The sequence below is a fragment of the Ciconia boyciana genome, chromosome 1 (genome assembly GCF_034638445.1).
Source record: "Ciconia boyciana chromosome 1, ASM3463844v1, whole genome shotgun sequence".
Classification (NCBI taxonomy): domain Eukaryota; kingdom Metazoa; phylum Chordata; class Aves; order Ciconiiformes; family Ciconiidae; genus Ciconia; species Ciconia boyciana.
Genome location: NC_132934.1, coordinates 5314235 through 5335369, shown reverse-complemented (window position 1 = coordinate 5335369; position 21135 = coordinate 5314235). Strand labels below are relative to the sequence as shown.

The following is a 21135-nucleotide window of genomic DNA, read 5'->3' as shown; positions in this document are numbered from 1 at the left end:
CTGCTCTTCAGTAGTCTGACAACAATTTGTCCACAACTTTTTGAAAGCAGGGATGTAGTATCCCCACTGAGACTTTCCCAGGATTCCGTAGAGGAGATTAGAGAAAGAGGGGGTCAGAGCTTTTGCAAAATGTTTTGTGATCTGTCAATTAAAATTTTAATTTAGACCTAAAATCAGTATTCTGATGGCATCACGTCTTCCTTACAACATGGAGGGAGCATTACAAATAAAGAGTAAAATCATGAAGACTTGGATTCACCAAATATTCTCCAAATTCAGTGAGACTTTTGACAGAGTAAAGTGTAAAGAATTTAGCTGGTAATTTTGAGTCCTAGTCTTCTACAGAATTGTGTGGGAAGGCAGATGGGAAAAGTTAGCAGGAGGTTCATTTTGCAATAGAGGTCAAACACTTACTTGTTTCATTTTCAGTCCCCACATTGAGCCACTGACATCTATAACAAATAAAATGTTTTTGGGCAGAGGATCAAGATTTTCTGGAGCAAAGAAGTGAATAAAGTAGCCATTAAAAATCTGCAAAATAAAATTAAAAAATTCACAGTGAAATGAGCTGTACTAAATATGTTAGAAAACTCAAGATAATAACAGAGCAGAAAATGTTATTCTTCTTTATGGGCCAAATCTAACTTTCAGCTCTGCACGTCTCTGTATTTGTAGCCTTACAGCATTTATACTCTATAGTCTTTACTTTTTATCAAGGAAAGCAGAGCCTGGTTCTCAGACAACTGCCATGCACTAGCATAGGGAGGAATGAAAAATGTTTTAAAAAAGACTGTTCTGTCTGTAATAATTCAACCCCATAACTCTGCTTCTTGTTAACATAAAAATAGTGATGTTCTGGTTGTCTCCTTGTGATATATTGGTACAACTTCCAATGACTCTGTTCTCTGATTCAACATTAAATCACCAGAGTGCTACTAGGTATAAAAGACATTGGCTTGTGGACAAGACAGGAATCTGCTCCTGACTATATGTAGGACCACATCTTAGTCATAAATTAAGTAAATCCATTCTGCCCACTTAAAATCCCTCTGTTCTTTCAATTGGATACAGAGCTCTTTCTCATGCTTATTCTCCTGAATGATGAAGTTTAGCACAGTTTGCTTAATGACAGCAATTCTTGGATTCACAGATCTCCCATTCCCATTAAACAGCAACACTTACTTCCAATTCTCCACCTGTGGTTTCTCTGTTCACATCATATTGCACCACAAAATTTCCATCTACTGCTGTGGATGAGCACGTGGGGCATTTTCGCTGCTGAGCCATCGTTGGCTTGAAAGAAACATGAGCCTTGAAATGAGAAGTGATCATCAGACAATCAGACGTTGTGTGAAAGGTGGATCATTGAAACAAAGAGTTCATCTATTCATGAAATATCTTATTTCACTGAAAGCTTTTCTTCTTTCTTTATTTGTACTCTTAGCTTAAGCGGAAAATGGACTTTGTCACTTCAAAAGAAAAACAGCACTAAGGTTTATCTGGATATGCTGATTCAGTAGTAGCAACTGTGACACAAATAAGATGACCCATGTACAGCACCAAATATTTCAATTAGAGCTGTGCAAACCATTTCTAGTAAGTAATATGTTGGCTTATTTAACATTTTTCTAGTTGAAACTATCCATAATTTTATCAACTTTTAAAATAGCTTTTTAATTTATTTTTTTCCCGAGCAAACGAGAGCTTGTAATTTGTCTGTAAATTGAGTAGTAGGGATCGTTTTTGTTAGTCACATGATTGGTTATGCAGACTTTATGGCATTATTTCTCTGCTTTGACTGGATACTTGGAATTTCCTGAGAAGATAAGACATAATATATAGAGCCACACACTACCTCTGAAATAATTTGCTAAACTAGGAATGTGGGTGAATAAGACATAAAGTTGAGCCTGGATATCAAGAAATAAAACTGCCTGATATCTTTAATTATAGTAGTATAGACAGACTTTTTGGTCCCGATTCACATATCCTGTATTAGATGTCTATGTAAGAGTAAGAAGAGTTGTACCCTCTCAGAGTCACTGCTTGAAGTTTCTTAAGAAAGACTTCTCTACTGTTGGAGGGTTTACTTATACCCAAGAGCTATGCTGGAGAAAGCTAGGGTAAGAATGTTAAGGAAAAGAGCAGTCCTAAAATAAGTCCCTATGCAGATGTTCTCAGTTGAAACCGAGATTGTGAAGTTATTCCAGAAGGGTTATTCCCTCTGATATTCATCACCTGTCTTTTTCACATCCAGCAATCTCAGCGCATTGCTCTTTCATAATTACAAATTAAAAGCTTTGCGCAAAGATGGACGGACTATATGCTTTTTCTATACTGCTGTCACTGTAGTATTTGAGCGTCCTGTACATACATTTAGTTATCAGTAATGAAGACACTACATTTTTGCCATATTTTTGCATGCTTCCAGCAGGTATGAAAAAATGCCATGACTGCATAGGAACAAGTGTGAAAACTGAAGTTTTCATGCTGTTTCCAGTCTGTGACTGTTACCTTTTTCTCTCCCTTGGAGATGGTGGTGATTCCATCAAAATGATCTCCGAGGGAATTAGGAACATGCACATAGCGAAGACCCTGTGGCTCAATAATGCGGACATCCACCTAAAGGCAGGAAGGGAGGACATTTAGTACAGAGCATTACCAGTATTGTACCGGGATCTTATGAACCCTCCACAGGCAAACACCAGCTGGGAGGTGGGTTGCCCTTGAGAATGCTGCAGTAGGGCTAGTCTCATTCGTGGTGGGGATCCATGCAATGCTGAAAATAGACCACGATGGAAAGACAAAAAAAAATGTGTCCAAAGAATAGAAAGAATTTGGTGGAAATGCTCATTCTTTTTCTCTCTCTCTTCCCTGGGGCAAGTGGTGGGATAGGAGTCAAGGGTGATACCGTCGTTTATGCTGAAAGCACAAAAGAAGCATGAAGTGACTCTGCCTCAGTGCTGCTTTGGGTTCAGAGGCCAGGAGGATGATGAGTTCTCACACTCGATGATGAGTTCTCTTCCTCTCTACTCATGCTATTGACAGGACAGAGAGTATTTTCCCTTTTGGTTGGATGGCCAAGGTGATTTGAAAAATAAAGGTTTTATCCTGTCAGCCTGAGATAAGGGCTTTTTCTGGTTGTGTTTCTGAATAGTTAGTAAGACTACTAGGAGACAGGACATGGCGTCTTTTTCAGTAGGATTAGCTCAGGCCTTCGGACAGGTTGAAGCAGATCACAGCCTGCACCAAGGAAATGTGAGCAACAAACTTTCATATACAGCTTGTGCTGAAGCCATGGAAAGCTGAAGACAACATTTATGAAACAGGAACATGAGAATGGCCAGATGGAAATGTCCAGCTAGCCCTGTATCTTGTGTCTGTTGATGGATGAGAGAGGACACCTTTGAATGTGTATAAGAAAGAGGGTAAGAATAAGACAAATCATCTGGCAGCCAGTTGTGGATGGACTGTCATTCAGAGAATATCGGCTCTCATAGGACACTATCTCATGAAGTTGGGATTATTATGAAAAGCACTGTTCCAAATAAATGACAAATATTGTTTGTTTTCCTTCAGTCAAGGCAAGTTTACACAAGGGTATATATAGGCCAGAGCTTGTTTGCCCAAGTGGTTCTGACGTGAGTCAGTCACAATTCAGGAGATGCCCAACTGTGTTAGTACGAGAGGAGGCAGGACACATTTGCTCCTCGCTCATGTAGCTATGTAGCTCCTAGTTTGAAGTGTCTCATGCTGGTCTACACAGTGACCTTGAGGCTATTTCTCCTAGCCCATATAAAAGGAAGGAGCTGTAGATGAAGTGTCCTGCTGTGGGGCTTATAGGAACCTTGGCTGCTTACTCAATGAGGACTCGCCTGTGGGGTGCTGCCTACACAGACCAGCTCTACTTTACCTCCATGTGCTTTGCCAAGCGTCCTGGCTTCACAGAGATGACGTGCTCATAGGAGCTCAGTTTCCTTCGAATCATTTCATGGTAGTGAAGTTCAAACTGGATCCTCATCCCTGGGGGCACATTCACTTCGGTTTTGAAGTTTTCCATATCCAAGGCATTGCTCCTGAAAAGTGAGCTGTGGAGTTATTTTGGGACAATACAAGGAGAAAGAGAGCTTCCTTGCATTTTGGTTTAGAGTTATGCATTTGCTGGGTTTGATTCTAAATGTGACCTATACCAGGGAACTGCAGTTGTCTGGTAGCACAATATGTTTTATCAATCTGACAGCAGAAACAGAAGTTAAGTCCTTGACAATTAAATATCAGAGTTGCTGTAAGTAAGCAACCCATTTTCCTTCCCAGGGTTCCCTCCCTCATCTATCTCCTCCGGGGGTGGGTCACCTCAGTTCACCTATGAATAAATTCAGTACAATATCCATATGCCAAAGTCTTTCTACCTTACTATTCCAGCAGCTTTGCCTTTGGCTTTTGCTTGAGAGTACATTTTTCTGGCTTCAGATTTTTCCCGAATTTTGCTGGTAAATGTTATACCATTGACATCCCTAGAAGAAAGAAACACAGTCAGTTTGCAAAAGAAACAACTTTACAATCAGCGACTGTTTCTTCACTTTAGAAAAACATCAGTGAAATCTAATCTGGTGGGAAATGAAATAACAAGGCTCTTGTTTAACCCCAAAGTAATGAAGTCTGGTTTCCAGGAGCTCTGCATCTTTTTCCCTACCTGCTTTTTTATTTCAAATAGCCAGCACTCTTGTACTCTGAGGAGGATCTGCTCTCCCCTACCTGCTTCACACTTTCCCCATCCTTTGGGCAGGGCAGGCAGTTACTCACGTCATGGCTGTTTTGCAACATGGATCAGGACATGCCTCCTGATCAGCAAGCTGGCTGCTGCCTCTCTGAATGGATAATGAACCAGGCTAGTTTCTCTCTGTTCAGTGAGGCTCTAATTTGGGTCGGTCTCTCTCCTTTGATCTGGTGCCAACTTGCACAAGACAGGTAGGAGCTTAGTCTGTTTGAGACTTCTGTCCTTTTGTCAGATTTTGTTGATGTTGGCCAATGGCCCAATAATTACTGGAGAGGAAGAGATGGACAGACAGACAGTATGAAGACATAAGCCTTTTTTTCTTTGAGAAAGCCTGCTAAAATTACACTGAAGCTGGAAAATAATAAGAGGTGTTTTGCTTTTACGAATACTTCCCTCCCACCACATTCTGCCACCACGCTGAACCCTGCCAGAGCACAAGGCTGATACCTGCCCACTACTTACATAGTAAAGTTGTCAATAAAAGCTCCTTTGGGGACTTGTACATCAAACACTATGTGCTGGGACCTTTTTGCGTTATTCACCATTTTGGCTTGGATCATTGTGTTGGCCAACCGTGACGTTATAGTGGATTGAACTTTGTAGCTGTAAAGACCTATCTTGTCATCATCCTCCACCTGTAATTGACAAAATTACTCTATAAATTTGGGACATAGCTAGAAAATGTGCCCTAGAGGGCAATATCAACCCCTTTTACAGCCTCAGTGCCTTTTTTTCAACTGCTGCCCATTACAATATGGCAGCCAGATGGGGCATGAACTCAAGTTCAAGGCACTTCTATATTTTACCTGGCAATTGTGGTAGGGTACTCATGTGAATATAGTTCATTATAACATTTCACCTGAAAGGGGGAAGTTATTAAGCTGGAATGTTTTTCTTGCTTTTGACCATGCAACCAGTCCTTGGAATGACTCTGTTGGTGCAATCCAGCATAGAAGGGTACACAGTAATCCTCAACATTATATTTTGAGGATAAGAGAGCTTACATTTTCAATAAAGGTCCTAAATAAAGCAGACCTGAAGCAGTGGTTACTGACCTAGTCTTGTAAATGGTTAAACCACGGCAGTGGGAGAACAGTATTAAACCGGTATATTAAGATAGTGCCTTGGTCTAATCACTTTTGTTGCTTATTTCTTCATATTTACCATACCCTTCTCCCTCCAGAGCAGTTGTATGAACAGTATTGTGCAAACAGTGCTCTGTTTAAAGAAAATAGGTTAATATCCAACCAGCAGTAAAAACAAGGAACTGAACAAACAAAAGGATTGATTTCCAAAAAATGGTTAACTAGAAAATCACTTTGTTCAGTATTATTTTCCACAGAGGAAGAAAAAAACTCACCAGATCTCCAACATACCCCCAGTCGGATGTGCTTCGCTGGAAAAGAAAAATATGGAGAACGTATTTCAGCAAAGCTAAGAACATAGATTGTGGCTGTTTCAAGACAGGGATCGACAGTGGTAACATCTAAAAGCTGCTTTCCAGGATGACCAGAGTAGGTTTGAGACTCAGACTTAGTGTGCATATTCTTTTTGTCTTATTTTATGTATTTATACATGGGATGTTGGAGCATGTGATCTCCCAGCTGTGACTTACAGGCTATCAAAAACAGAAGGACAGCTCACTTCCTCTGTCTTTATTTTTTATAGAAAACATTATCTTCTAGAACAAAAACATTCTTCCTGAAAGCAAAACATGCTGGCAAAAAGTCACACTCAGAAACCCTTGCTTTTAACACAAAAATTATCTTTTTTTTTCCCTAGGAAAAGTGGAAAACCCTCAAAATCTAGACCTTTTAATGTAATTTTGTTTTCATTTATATTATAGAATATGTATTTATATTATTGTGTTATATGCAATATGTACGTATACAAAAACCTATTGCATAATTGATATTACATTTATATACTTATATATGTAAAGTTAGTTATGTACGCACTGCTTAGAAGAGCTGAAACTGTTCATTAATGGCGGGTTTTTTCCCCTGCCGTATGAAGTTCCATTTGGAAATTTCTATGAAGAGCTGGTGACATCTTGTGGCCATTTGAATCATTCTGTTTAATTCCCTAAAACTTAAACTTGCATGAGTAACCCTAGGATGGGATTTGGCTCACCTAGTTATAGGGGAAGATACAATTGTTTAATGCAGCTATCTACTTTGGTGTTATCATCACAACTAGGCAAATTTAGCTTTTTACAGTCAATGGAGTGATCCCTTTCATCTGAAAATAATCCCCTTTGGTTGAATGAGTCCTGCCCTAAACCTGGGCTGACTGGACTGATCAGAGGAGTGGGTACGCAGTGCCGTGGTGCCCAAGGATACTATCCTGGCCTTCAGCTGGGGGTCCAGGAGGTCGTGAGGCTCCTGTAGGTCTTGCATGATAGCTGACAGCCAGTAAGATATCTTGGACTCCCTGTGCTAGCTCACACAGTGCTAGATATGTACATGTAGGCAACTGAACTGAGCCCTTCAACTCCACCGATGATCATCACAAACTTAGGGAGACTAGTTCAGATACTGATGGCTAAATTATAAAAATGAACCAAAACATATCAGTCTCATCTCAGGTTTCAGTAGCACTTGAATCCAAGAGGACCCAAAACCACAGAAGCTGCTCATGAAAACTGCATTAGTCATATAGTGCATATAAGGCGTGCTATACAGTTACTAACTTCACTTGACGCTAATTAATATACTGTTACTAGGAAAATCTTGGGCTGCGTAAGGGGTGATACATGTCATAGCAAGATCATTTCAATGATATGATTTTTAAGGATCCTTTAAAGCCAGATAGAGAGACTGCAGGCTTTCCACCTGCCTGAGAACAAATGCGGGGTTTTATTTACTAGCTATACAGGCTCCACCTGAACCATTCAGACTGGGATTTCAGGATCTGGAAGTTTATGGCTCTCTAGAGACCCTCTGCAAAGCCTGATGGACTAATCCTTGCTCAGTCCATCCCAACACCCCACAAACATCACTGTACAGTGAACTGGACCCTTCACATCTGATAAAGAACCAGACCGTGAAGAATGACTGTTGTCCCCACACATACCCTTGGCACATGAAACACCACCAGCATGAATACAAATTAAGACTAAACCAACCTTAACTGAAACAAATTTAATTTTGAAAAGATGAAGACCAAGACCTTAGCACAGAGGGGATTTGTTCTATTGTGGTGCTTTTCTGGTTCTCAGAAGAGCTTAGGGTTCCTGACTTACTTAAAAATGGCGCTTAAAGCTTTCAAGATGCACAGGTTTCCTTCCTGTTTGTTTTTGTGAGGGTGGAGGAGAAGAGGGAGGCGCTGATAGAGACATGAGCTTATCACTTGCACATGCAGTGACTCCCACTGCTGTTAGAGATCAGACATGGGGTGGGCCAACCATCCCCCTAGGATCTCAAAGGTTGCAGAGGGCAGCCACTCCAACAGGTCAGGAGGACAGAGCTGTAGATAACTATACTTCAGCTTTGAATGCTGGTGTGGTTACTGAGAACGTGGGCTTTGTAGGGACTTCTGTGGCACACGAGACTTGTGCCATTTCTGGCATGAGGATTCATGGCTGATCCTTGCCTTTAAACCACATCCAGATCTGGGGATGGCTGCACTGCTTAGAAGCAGTATCTTGTGCAATATCTAATGTGTGGCAAATTGTTAATTGTTTTAAGGGTCTGGTCTTGACAGATGCTGGGCCCTATCTTCAGGTACTGAGACCCATCTTCTCCTGACATCTGTGCAGGCTATGGATATTTAGCCCTCCATAATGATCTTTGTTCAAATCACTGTGCATGAATGTTGCAACTACTATGCAGTCTACCATCAAGAAAATATTGGGTACTTCAAGCCAACTTTTATCCAGGGCTGCTGGCCCTGACTCCTCCTGTCCTGTCCATGGAGGAAGAAGCCATGGTGTCTAAGGGAGGAACGCATTACAAGAGGTAACACGTTACCAGAGATTGCAGTTTTTACATCATCTATGGGATGCCTAGCTTACCTTTGCTTTCAAGTTGCAGTCCACAGGCTACTTCTGAGGTGTGACTTAGTAAAACAAGGAAAGCAGATTCAGAGATGTTATACTGCATTTGAAGGAAATTACTTTTCTACTGGGACATGAAAAAGGTTGAAAAGCAGATGCCCAGCATGAGAAATCATAAAGAAGATGAGATCTACCTGGCATGTCCTCCCAGTTCTTTGAGGAGCTGTTTCCTCATAGATTCATTTGTTTTTACGTCAGTCATTTCCTAAGCAGTTTTTAACACACTGCAATTTCATTGCAGGCTCTTCAGACTCCTTTTGGGGAGCATGACCCTTACTGTGAGGTGCAAGAAGAGCAATTTCAAACCTAAGGCTTGGCAGAGTTTGTCTTCACAGTGCTGCAGATGGATCCTAGTCTCTCTGGTTGCATTTATACCCTGGGAGGTGGGGGCCTCTCCAGCCAGCTGATTCCACCCTCTCTCTCCTTCCATATCTCCTTCCTGTGCTGATTCTCATGGAAAGGAAACCAGGCAGGCAGAGCAGTAAGGAAATAGGTGTGATCTCACCTGGCTCTGGACAGCCAGAGATCAGGACCAAGACTGGGAGACATGCTACAGAACATCCCGCCTCACAGTCTAGACACAAGCTCCATTATCTGTCTCCAAAAGAGAGATAACAGCAGTGCCCCCCCATGTAGGGGTTCACAAGGTTACCTGCATTCCAGCCCATGGGGTGCTCTGTTTCTGTGGTCATGAGGACTATTCACATACCTGAGACACAGTCTTTCTGGAATGTCTCAGGAGCAAATATTTTTCACCAGAATACCTGATCTGGACCTAGAAAACAATTCTATTTAGAGCTAATCAGTAGGGTCTGCAGAGGAGTTCTGTTGTCTTGTTGCCAGTGGACTAGTTCCCTCACTGTAGAAAAACATAGTGCTAAAACAGTCATTTGGAAGACAGTCTTCCTCTAGTGATTAACAGTAACTGTGTGCCTGCTGTTGGCCAAGAGCTGTTGTGTCAAGATGTTTCGCGTAGTTCAGTTTAATCTCATTTATTAATATTTTATTGTGACTCAACTGACATAAGGGTAGCTCATCCTATAGCTGAGATCTTAGTTCTGCTGGTTTGCAAAGACTCATTTGATAGGTAAAGGATGGGTAATAATATATGGGAATATAAGGAATAACTGGTATAATAAAACCACTAGTAGAATTGCAAATTACTGCATGCATATGTCTATACCACTATGTATCCGGAATGTTGGGGAACAGAGGCAACATAATACATATGGCACTAATACAGACATGTTGGAAAGAAATGATGCCCTAAAGAAGTGCAGCTAAAGAGGATTTCTGCTTAGATCATGACTAAATTATTTAAATAGTGGTCTGGCAAATGTGAGCTGGCTTGATTCATATTTGTGCTAAAATCTTCCATTTTTCTGGCAGTGTAATGAGGGCTTTAGGTGTCAGTAAGTTACATTTACACTCTGTGTGAGGCCCCTTTCAAAAAGCCTTAGGATAAAGAAGAATCATGTTTGCCTGTGCTTAACTTCAAAGATGCTGGGAAATCCAGCTTTACTCCAGAAGATCTTTTGTTTCCACTATACTGAACAAGCTCAAGAAAGGCAGCACCAGAGCTTTGGTGGAGGACAGGGTCCACTCTGATCATCGTTTCTTTCATGCAGTGTAATAAAAGTTAATACCTTCAAACAACTGATTTCATGATTATTATCGTTAATTACTACTGCGTAAAACACAAGAAACCTCCTGCAATGCTGTTTTAAATGCTTCTGTTTCAAAAGCCGACAGACTATAATAATCTGCAACCCATCAGGATGCTGGAAACAAACTTTCTTCCCTGGTCTCAGACTCCACCAGCTCATTACCCATGTGACACTGTGCTGTACTCTTTTGACCTGTGTTAAATATGAATGAATGGACTACCTGCAGGACTGAAAGGTTTCAGCCTACGTTGCCAGTGTCTGAAGTCCTTTTCCATTTTCTCATGGAAAAGCCCCACCAGTATCAAGGGGATTCTTCCCACAAGTGAAGTTACACAGACAAGTATCTCCATTGTTTAGCATCTGTATTATGGTCCTTAGGAGCTCAGTTATGGAACAAAGCCTTGTTTTGCTAGGTACCACGTAAAGGATAGTAGCAGTTCTTATCCCAACAAGAGATATGGAGGTCTCAATGCACATAAGGACCTGCTGGTCCCACCTGACTGCACACGCACAACCCTTGACATGGAACAGGCTGCCTGGAGAGAGCTTCCAGGCATTCTTGCTTCCCTTTTTTTTTTTTTAAGCATTTCTGGGTACTGTACCTGGAACCTGCCATTTCTCGTCTTGGAGCTTGATGGAAATCCATCGATTTCTAGGTCAATCAGGTTTTCCACTTCCTAGAGGAGAAAGAGAAAGAAAGAAAGAGGTGTTGCTGCTGCCTTACTGTTTACCACTTGATTTATTATTGATTAGCACTAATAGAGTTCCAAAGAGAATTTAGCTGCCCTTGGTGCAAATGGGGAGCAAAGGTGCAAACCACTTGAGACCAAAATGCTGCATCTTCACGTGTTCAGTTTCCATATGTGGCCAACTAGGTCTATATACTCTTTTAAGACCATGACCTTTACTATCGTTTTACAACCTTTCCTTCTGAAATGAGTAATATTTAACACACTGAAATGCCCATAAAGAGCAAGAGGCAGATTATCATCAAGATGGGTCCAGCCATGGTAACTACACCATTGCAGATACTGATCTCAATTAAACCAGCAAGTTCAGAGAATTTCTGCTCAAACCAGGTGTCTCTGGTTTTATACTAATATACCTGAGAACTAAATTTGTCCCATTGATAGCAAAGGAACATCAGGTGTTTTCCAAGTGCAAAGCTGCACTGATTCAATTAGAAGCGTGGTTCTTATACCACAGCAATACTCTTAATTAAAGTTTGTTAGAAGTTTAATTTATGGCAATGAAGAAGTTTAAGTTTATGAGTTGCTCTCCAACTTATATGATAGCATACACACAAAGGTTTGCACAAAATTAACTGAAATTGTTTAAGCACATTGACGTTAAATTGATATGGCATCTATGGTTAGAAAGGAGCACAGGTCTGGAATATTTTTCCTGGGAATTACAAACTCAGGATAAAAATCTCTCTGTGTCATGAAAAGTGCTGTAAGACAGAAAAAGAGGATATCCCTGCTCACTAATTCTTTTTGTTAATCTTGCAAAGGAAAAAGAAAGCTTCACACCATCCCTGCTGATTTCACAGAAATATTGCAATATGGCAATGTGGAAATGGGTGTAGATGCCCAAATCTAAGTTCACCTGAGTCCGGGGGTTTAAATTTGGACTCAGCTTCAGAGTCAAAGCTATAACGGTACTTCTTTTCATCATCGTATTATCCTCAGCAATTACAAACTCTTCTATAAATTATCTCATCCCTCTGCTGAGGAATGTATGGTCCACAGGATCTTGACTCCATATTTGAGTTCCTGTTAATAAAAACCTGAGTCCATAGAAGCTTTGCTGAAGTTCATAGTGGTTCATACAGCAGACCCCATCCACAAAGATATCTAGGTGCTCTGTTTCTGCTTATTTCAGGGAAACAGGATATAAAATATGCTGAAAGCCTGAGCATAGAAGCCCACTTGAATGTTTAAAGGTTAAAACCACCAGCAAAGGCAAAGTTGAGGTAAAAATATGAATCCTGCTTGAAAAGAAACTTGGAGTTATGCCTATACTATCCCAACTTTAATAATACTAAAAAAAGCAACACTACGAATGACAGGTGAAAACCCGTTATCAGAATAATCCCATTTACAGCTAAAAGTAGAAGAGAATTAATGAGATACAAGCAGAACTGTGAAGCAATGACCCAATTCTGCTCCCACTGAAGCCAGCTGCAGCTTCGATGTTGACTTCAGCAAGGAAGGGACACCTAGGCCCTGCCTGGAAATACTCACATCTGGGATTTCGTCGATAACAAGATCAAAGCTTCCTACTCCAGAAATGAGGAACAAAACCAGGAAGCAGAGCAGATGCTTCATTTTCTTCCTGCTTGTCTCCTGAGAACAGCCCGCATAGGTACTAGACACAAGATCTTTCCTTCTCTGAGACAAGTTCAAGGAAACAGCTCAGGGTTATGCAGTATTTTGAACAAAGTTTTGAAACGCTGACTTTGTTTAGGCCATAGGTAAATATTTGCCTTGCAACGTAAGTCTGAGCTGTGGTGCCTGAGCAAGGGTTATCCAAATAGTGTCTTCACTTGCCTCTGCCCTCGATAACAGCTCAGGCTTGCATAGGCTCACTTCTTGCTTTTGTAGCTTCCCATGATGTTTGACTATTTTCCTGCTAGGCACAGACCTTGGAGTATCCAAAATTTTGAAAGATCAAAGCAAGAACTCACTCCTAGCTTGTTTGTTTATAGTAAATGAGGTGAAGACTGGTTCTCAGAGCGATAGAGGCAGCAACACTGTGCTTCTCCAAGGGTCATCCCACCCAGCCATCTCACAGGGGTTGTCAGAGACCTTTGGGCTGGATCCTGACCCATACAAATACCCTTTTCCACTCCGGCTGGGAAAGGATCATAGCTGGTGGTGGGATAGTTCTAGTTTTTCAAAGTTAGTCATGTGAAAACATCTGATGGTATTTTCAGATGCATGTTGTACAGCTCCTGAGTGCTTTTGAAACTGTTTTGGCCTCCCTGCCTCTTTGGGTACTTCAAGAGATGGGATAAAGTAAGCCAGTAAAGCAAAAGGGGAAAAGAAGGGAGGAAGCAGGTTTCTGGCAAAAGGAGCTGGGGTACCCCTTCCACTCTTCCCAGAAGAAAGGAAATTTGCAGACATCTGAGCAACCTCAATGGAAAATTACTATGTGAACCCAAGGACAAAACAGTAGACAAAATTATATTAACTTAACTTATATTATATTATATTATAAACTATATTAATTATATTCTGTCATCTTACCTGGTTATGTTATGTTTCGATGTTTCAGTAAAAGATTTCTGCAGCACCAGTCTGCTGTTACACATCCTTCCTCCATCTTTTCAATAGATTGTTTCTCAGGCTGAGACCTGAAACTACACTCAGAGGTTCACAAGGAACCCAAGCAGAATAGTGACCTTTCAGCTCACTGCCATGTAAGAGCTGCCAAAGGTGCTTAGGGGAGAACATAAGAACTGGAGCAAGCAGGTAAGGTATTTTCCAAAGACATGCCTGGTCTCCAGCTACTTGTAGCTATTCTACATCCTGATCAGGAGATGGTTTCCTTTTATTTAGCAGTCCTCAGTTAATTTCTTTTCCAAAAAACCTATCATCTCCTCTGAAGAGACTGGATAAAAAATTAGCATTCATAGCATCCTGTGAGAAGTTCCACACCTTAACTATACACAGAACGAACCATGGCCTTTTGATCACTTTGAACCTGTCACATGATAGCTCCATATACTGTTTCACAGATGTTATGCTGGAAGAGGTATTGAATAATTAGTCCTGATTTGTCCTCTCCCACAATGTTTTGGGCAATCCTGGATCTTGAACTTGGAGATGACACAGCTCCAGATTTGCCAGAAAGCTTAGGAGCCTGTAGGCTGTACCCAAACTGGTACACAGCCTTCACAGCACATGCATCTTGCTTTTGCATTGATCCATCCGCACAGTGGTTCCCCACATCACCTATTTATTACTTTCTCCCTATGCTCTGGTTTAGCTCTCAGATGGTGCACACGTAGAGCCTGCAACATTGCTTCTCCTGAACAGACAGTTTTCTGACTGCAGAGGTCGCTCGATAAGCAGTTCTGCATCCCTCAGGCCCAAACGGCATGACCTGGCCAGTCTTCCCCTCCTCTATGTTGCTCCAAATCATCTTCTGTGTTGCAGCTTCCCATGGAGGTGAGGGTAAGTGATGTGGACAGAGCAGGGGAGTGTACAGGAGGAGAATGGGGAGGATGGGAGCAGGGTTTTTCAATAATCATAGAATCATAGAACCAGGATTCTAGGTTGGAAAAGATCCTTAACATCGAGTTCAGCCATAAACCTAACACTGCCAAGTCCACCACTAAACCATGTAACTAAACACCACATCTACATGTCTTTTAAATACCTCCAGGGATGGTGACTCCACCACTTCCCTGGGCAGCCTATTCCAATGCTTGACAACCCTTTCGGTGAAGAAAAATTTCCTAATATCCAATCTAAACCTCCCCTGGCACAACTTGAGGCCATTTCCTCTTGTCCTATGGCTTGTTATATGGGAAAAGAGACCGACCCCCACCTCTCTACACCCTCCTTTCAGGTGGTTGTAGAGAGCGATAAGGTCTCCCCTGAGGCTCCTTTCCTCCAGGCTAAACAACCCCAGTTCCCTCAGCCGCTCCCCATCAGCCTTGTGCTCCAGACCCTTCCCCAGCTTCGTTGCCCTTCTCTGGACACGCTCCAGCCCCTCAATGTCTTTCTTGGAGTGAGGGGCCCAAAACTGAACACAGCATTCGAGGTGCGGCCTCACCAGTGCTGAGTACAGGGGGACGATCACTTCCCTAGTCCTGCTGGCCACACAATTTCTGATACAAGCCAGGATGCTGTTGGCCTTGGCCACCTGGGCACACTGCTGGCTCATATTCAGCCAGCTGTTGACCAAAGTAACATAATGATGGGATAGAATCCCATAATGAGGGATGGGATTACCCTACTGTACATCTTTGTCTCCCTTTTTAGTCCATGGAAATAAATAGATTTTTTCTGACCATCTGGTGCCTGACTCCAATTATCTGCTGCACCATAGAATGGGATGAATCCTACCCTTGCTGGCTCTAATTCACACCATGTACAATATAGGGAGTCCAGAGAGCTCAGAGGAGGACATCTACGCTTCATCAAATGACTCCTACCTCCTGAAGTGAGCTGCTCTTCATTTATCACCATTGTAGGCTTTTTGAGCAGAGGGAAATCTCAGCATTAAGATCCCACGCACGCTGCACGCTTCAAACAGGAGGTTGGCTTACAGCTCTGTGGTACATAAAACATCCAGGTTGGTTTTAAATCATGTAGTCAAGGGACTGACAATCTAACCATATACCTTAGACTCAGTGTTTACTCAGCCTCTTAGGTGGATTTTGCTCAGTGCTGTGTGCCCATAGTCCTAGCAGTATTTAAGTTAGCTACCTTAAGTTAGCTTAGGAACACCTCCATGAGTGCGGCTGGAGCTATGGCTATGACAGGGCTTACCCAGGACTGCGAGAGCAGCAGGCATAGGGCACCCAGTCTTTGCTGCGTTGACAGTATCTACTATAGCTTGAATTTTCCATGTAAGCCGAGTTCTGTTCACTAGCTCAGAGTGGCCAGTCCTTTCTCATCAGAAACATAAAGCTTAAGATATAGCTGTTCTGGAGGTATCTAGGACACGGGACCGGGAAGCTAATCACTGCTGCTCTGACGAGATGAAAAAGTCCCTTTAGAACATAATTTAATGTAAACATTAATTTTGTAACCCCTAATTTCAGTCCTCTCATAACCACCAAATGTGGCTTATTTTTTTTCGGTAAAAATAACAAGATTGGGAAATCAGTGTGACCACTAGATGGCACGAACTGCTCAAATATACTGTCCAAAAGAGTCCAAAAAGCTGAAATTTCTCAAGGAGAAGGTACAGAAAATATATGGGAGGAACAAGTGCTGAGGATGCTCAGAGGTCTACCATTTGCTATCAGGTTAGGTGAACTTCCCCAGAATTTCATGGGGAGGACAGGATCTCAGTAAGATGTTTTGTGGTATGTGTCAGTTGGGCTGTTTCATGACTAGTCCCCTCCATGGTTGGGATTCTTCTGGAAGGATGTTTTCATGCACTGTCCTCCCCGAAGCACTTGGAGTTACTGCTGGGCAGAGTCTGTCCCTCAGAATAATTAAATTGTGTTAACTTGGCTCGTACCAAGTTAATGCTCACAATTTCTGTGTCTTATGAGATAGCCAGTTTCCCTTTCCCAAACTGATTTTTTTATCTGAAAATTTCCAGTGATCCAGGCAAGAACAGGGTGTACCTGCAAGGCACACTTGCACGGAGTGCCTACTGCCCTGACATTCATCCCACTACACACCAATCATTCTGGGAAACTATATGTGGACATACCAAACAGGGTTTCTTGTTGCTTCAACTTTAATCTCTTCGTACTGCCATTCAACAGAGCCATTTCATGTATTAGGATCTGGAGACCTGCTGTCTGACCAGATGACCTCTTCAAAGCATGTTTTCACAGAATACCCCCAGAAAGACTCAGACATCCCCAGCACCGAGGACCTTTGGCAGAGAATTCGGGCATATTTAAAATTTTCATCCTGAATCAGAACAATACCAGATTTTGAAGTTCTGAAATGCTCTGCTGGGCCATGGTGCACAAAGCTAATGGCAATGTGGAGATCAGCAGTGACAGGAACCCCAGAAAAGCCCTTTCAGGAACACAGGCACCTCCCAAATAGTGTCAGAACTGCGGACCATCAGGTTGTATCCAGATGTTTCAGAGGAGATTAATTAGATTAAGACCTGAAATAAAATATTTAATGTAATTCCCTGAACTTCACCATAATTAATTTTACCTCTGGACATTTATCTATGTCTGTGCCTGTAACCCTTTGGGACTCTTGCCAATTGCTTGCTCAAATTGCTGGCTTTGAATGCCACTAAATTCTACAGTTCGTGAGTGCTTTGTGTAGATTTAGTCCCTGGTTCAGACACTTCTAGTTGGGCATTTAATGTACGTGCCTCTGCATGAGGTGGGTGTCTGGTGTCCCATTCTTCTACCTAGAAGAACAGAGAACTGGAAATCTTTAATTTATGGATCCATGCAGCTATGGCACTGATGTTATGACCAAATGCAGCTCTGATCTTGTTCCCTCAGCTTCAGTCTGGAGTCTGGAAAACTCCTGCTCTTGAGCTAGAAGGTGCCAACATTTTCTTTAGCTTCAACACTCCCTACAGGGTTTATTTAACTGATACAGTGAAAATGAGGAAGACTAGTCCTACCCATGAGCCTTGCATGGAAAAACAGGGGGATGCAGATGTGTGAAGGCAGAGCATCACCAAGGTGCATGTGTTTGTATGTCAACACAGAGAGATTCCTTGACATAATGTGATCTGTTCCAGGTGAAATGTGTGTGGAAGCTCAGCTATTAGATCATGCCTTTCTCCATTGTCTCTGCTCATGCTGGCCGCAGGCAAGCCACGCAATTTAATTTGCTGAGCTCCCACCCAAAGAACAGCTGCTCATCTTGCTAAGTCGGCAAAAGTCAGCATCAAACATGTCTAATGTGAACACACCTGAGTAATTGCTTATCTTGGTCTCCAACGGCATCCCCAGAACAGTGCCTGCCATGTTCTCCCCAAAATCAGGAGACCTTATTCCATGGAGGGGGAAGAGGGGATAATGTGAACAATCAAGACCCCAGGGCTTAATGTTCACTCACCAAACTTAACCGCATCTGAACCATGTTAAAACACACCTTGGTCTTATTTAGCTACATGCCGTGTCCTTATGTGCCCTTGCTGAGGAGAGCATGAGCAGAATTGTCTGCTCCTAATCACTTTGGAAGGGCAGTGCTTTTCCCAGCTCATTCTTTCATGCCTGTTTGTTATCCTGTACCTGCTCTGGGGTCCTGTTTTGGTCTGAATATCCTCCTTTCACCAGATGTGCTTAGAATCAGCTTTATTGGAATATCTTTGCACTGTCTCACTGTTTTGATTTATTCTGGCCCTCAGCTCCTCACCTGTGCAATGGGAGAAGCAGAGTGGCTGTAGAAACAAGCTGAATACTGATCGGGAGGCAAAGAGTGATAGCCAGTGAGATTTGGATGTTTTTCCAAATGCCTCCTGACTGCCCAATGGTTATTTCAGACTTGCAAACATCTCCCCTTCCTGCCCAGGAACTACCATTACCTCTACGGTTAGCAGGGTAGTTTTAATTTGCTTTTACAGGGGTGCCTTGGTTTCCTCTAGGTTTTCCAAAACAGTAGGAAAATCATCCTATATGTATTGTTTTAAATGCCCATTTCCAGCATTTCTAAGCATATGCTGCAAGACTTTTATTCATCCGTGTCCCCTGGTTAGTGAAACATGGACAGAGCAGGTTGAGGAGCAGCCCACCCTCATGTCAGTAGTGAGGGCACAGGAGGCTGCAGCCCTACTCATGCTACTCCAGTGCACTTCTGTGTCTGAGCTAGACAAGACATGCAGGAGCTGAAACAAACTGGACCCAGATGAAAAATACTTCAAACTATTTTTTGTGTGTCCTTAAACCAGGTCTCAGCCTGAACCATTGCTTTGAAGTCTTTCTTGATTCCCAACTGGATGGTTGAACCCTCTTCCATCTCCCTTTGAAATGGTGAGGAGCTGAAGATAATGCCTTGACTATCTTCTGGCAGGGACCAGATCAGCACAGCAACCATTTGGGGTGTCTCTGGGGGCCTGATGCATCCTGCCCCAGCCTCCCTCCAGCTTTCTCCCACCATCTTCTCTTCTCCAGCCACATAAGCCCTTTGGCATTCCCTGCAGTGCTGCCCAGCTCTGCAGCTCCCATCAGGGATGTGGCCACTCCAGAGGCCTTTGTACCTGCCAGTGGTGGACTGGTCCCAGTGGGAGAAGGGCTGGCCAGGCTTTTGATTCCTTCCCTCCTGCTGGCAATGCCAGAAGGGGCCTGTGTGTGAACATGGTGTGGCCTCAGCCTAAGTCTGAGCCACTAATTTGCTAAAGTGGAGTTCCAAAGGTGTTGACCTTGCTGCCTCTTCCCTTTACTCCATCTCCAGCTCCCCTCTTCCCTTCTCAATGGGGAGCAAGCACCTTCCTGCTCTTCCATTACACATGCTAGGTTTGGAGGGCATAATTGTCCCAGGAGATATGCTCTTAGCAGACATATGCTTTCAGGTGTGTGCACACATATGTGTCCAGAAGGAGAAACTTGGGTGGCCCAAGGGTGTTTTTATACATCCCAGCAAGGCTCGAGAGACATTGAGCCACACACTGGACTGCCACTGCCATGGACCGGAGATGAAACAAAACAGCTTCAGTCCCTAATGACCTAGAGCTGGAAAGGAAAAAGAAAATACAGTGGTTTGAATCCTGACAGGTTTGTGCATGCAGTACCTAGCACCTGAAAAAAAAAAAAACCCAAACAAAAAGAGAGGAAATTTGGGTCTGCTGGATTTAAGAAGTTACTGCTGGCATAGAAAAATGAAGTAGTAAATGTGTCTGATTTGGGGCTAGGTAAGCGCTGCAGATGCAAGTTCAGGAACGCCTGGGGATGAGACGTGCCTGGTCCATGCCAGCTGGCACAGCCGTGCCTGGAGGAATGTCCCTGGCAGCTGAGCGGTGGGGACCCAGCCTGCCCAGCCAGCGTCCACCTTTGCCCTGGGGCTGGTTGGGGAGGAAAGGGCTCTGCCTCTGGGAAAGGGAGGGAAGGCTCACCCCAGCTTTGCCCAGCTGAGAAACGGGGCCCAGATGATAAGAGAGAGGGGTGAAAGCACGGGTCTTGGCCGTCCTTGCCGGCGGGGACACACCTGGCTGCCCGGCGGGGTGCCAAGGCGAGGGTGTGGAGGGAGCCCTGCCCTGCCCTGCTCCGGGATGGCAGCCCCGGGGCAGCTTTCACAAACAAACCAGGGCTCTCCAGACCGGGGAGTAGGAGAAGGTGTCCCTTCAGAGAGGTGAAACAAGAGGGTTTTACCACTCCCTGGTAAAGCCCCAGCCTTGAAGTGTGTCCTTGAATTGTGCTCCGTAAGGGGGTGGGTAGGAGGGTGCTTTTTAATATGGACTGCGGTGTAAGCAGTACAGGCCTGCCTGATGCCATGGCTGACCCCGTGAAGAGACACCCAGCCCAGCACATCCTTCCAGCTCCCACGGGCACTTGCACCAGCCCCTCAGGTGGGCACCGTGTGACAGCGGCCATCTTAGGCCCTGCCTCAGCGCCCAGCCAGGTGGAGGAAATGTCTCCTCAGCCTTCCCCCCCCCGCTGGGGGCCACCACGGGGCTGGGGTGCTGCTGGTGCCAAAACAACAGGCGGCAGCGCCTCAGGGACCCCCAGCACCATCCCTCTCTGCCACACGAGGTGAGATGGGGGCTGAGGCTGACGGCAGAGTTGAGAGGGGCATGGCGGTGGCTCATGCCTGGCAGCCCACAGGACCCCCGGCTGAGGGGAGAAGCCACAGGACAGAAACCCTGCAAGGATCCCCTGCAGCCCCTGGCAGCATGGGAAGCCGCCCAGAGTGGAAAAGGGGCCGGTCCCGAGCTGGGAAGGAGGAGAAGAGGGTGGGTCGTCTTGCCTCCTGTCAGCTTCCTCGCAGCCCGTCCGGCAGCGCAGGGAGCAGCTGCAGGCAGCG

At 43.7% G+C, this 21135-nt stretch overlaps 1 protein-coding gene across 1 annotated transcript in view; it reads right to left on the bottom strand.

Moving 5' to 3' along the window:
* The window catches only part of ITIH2 (inter-alpha-trypsin inhibitor heavy chain 2), a 28674-nt gene extending 15843 nt beyond the window's left edge, over window positions 1–12831 (bottom strand). Inside the window, exons 1-9 of the mRNA XM_072857469.1 lie at window positions 12748–12831; window positions 11104–11178; window positions 6138–6173; window positions 5240–5412; window positions 4410–4514; window positions 3914–4076; window positions 2515–2622; window positions 1183–1311; window positions 415–531 (exon numbers count right to left, since the gene is read on the bottom strand). Coding sequence (XP_072713570.1) covers window positions 415–531; window positions 1183–1311; window positions 2515–2622; window positions 3914–4076; window positions 4410–4514; window positions 5240–5412; window positions 6138–6173; window positions 11104–11178; window positions 12748–12831 — 990 coding nt within the window. The remainder of the gene's footprint in view (window positions 1–414; window positions 532–1182; window positions 1312–2514; window positions 2623–3913; window positions 4077–4409; window positions 4515–5239; window positions 5413–6137; window positions 6174–11103; window positions 11179–12747) is intronic.
* Window positions 12832–21135: the final 8304 nt, after the last annotated feature.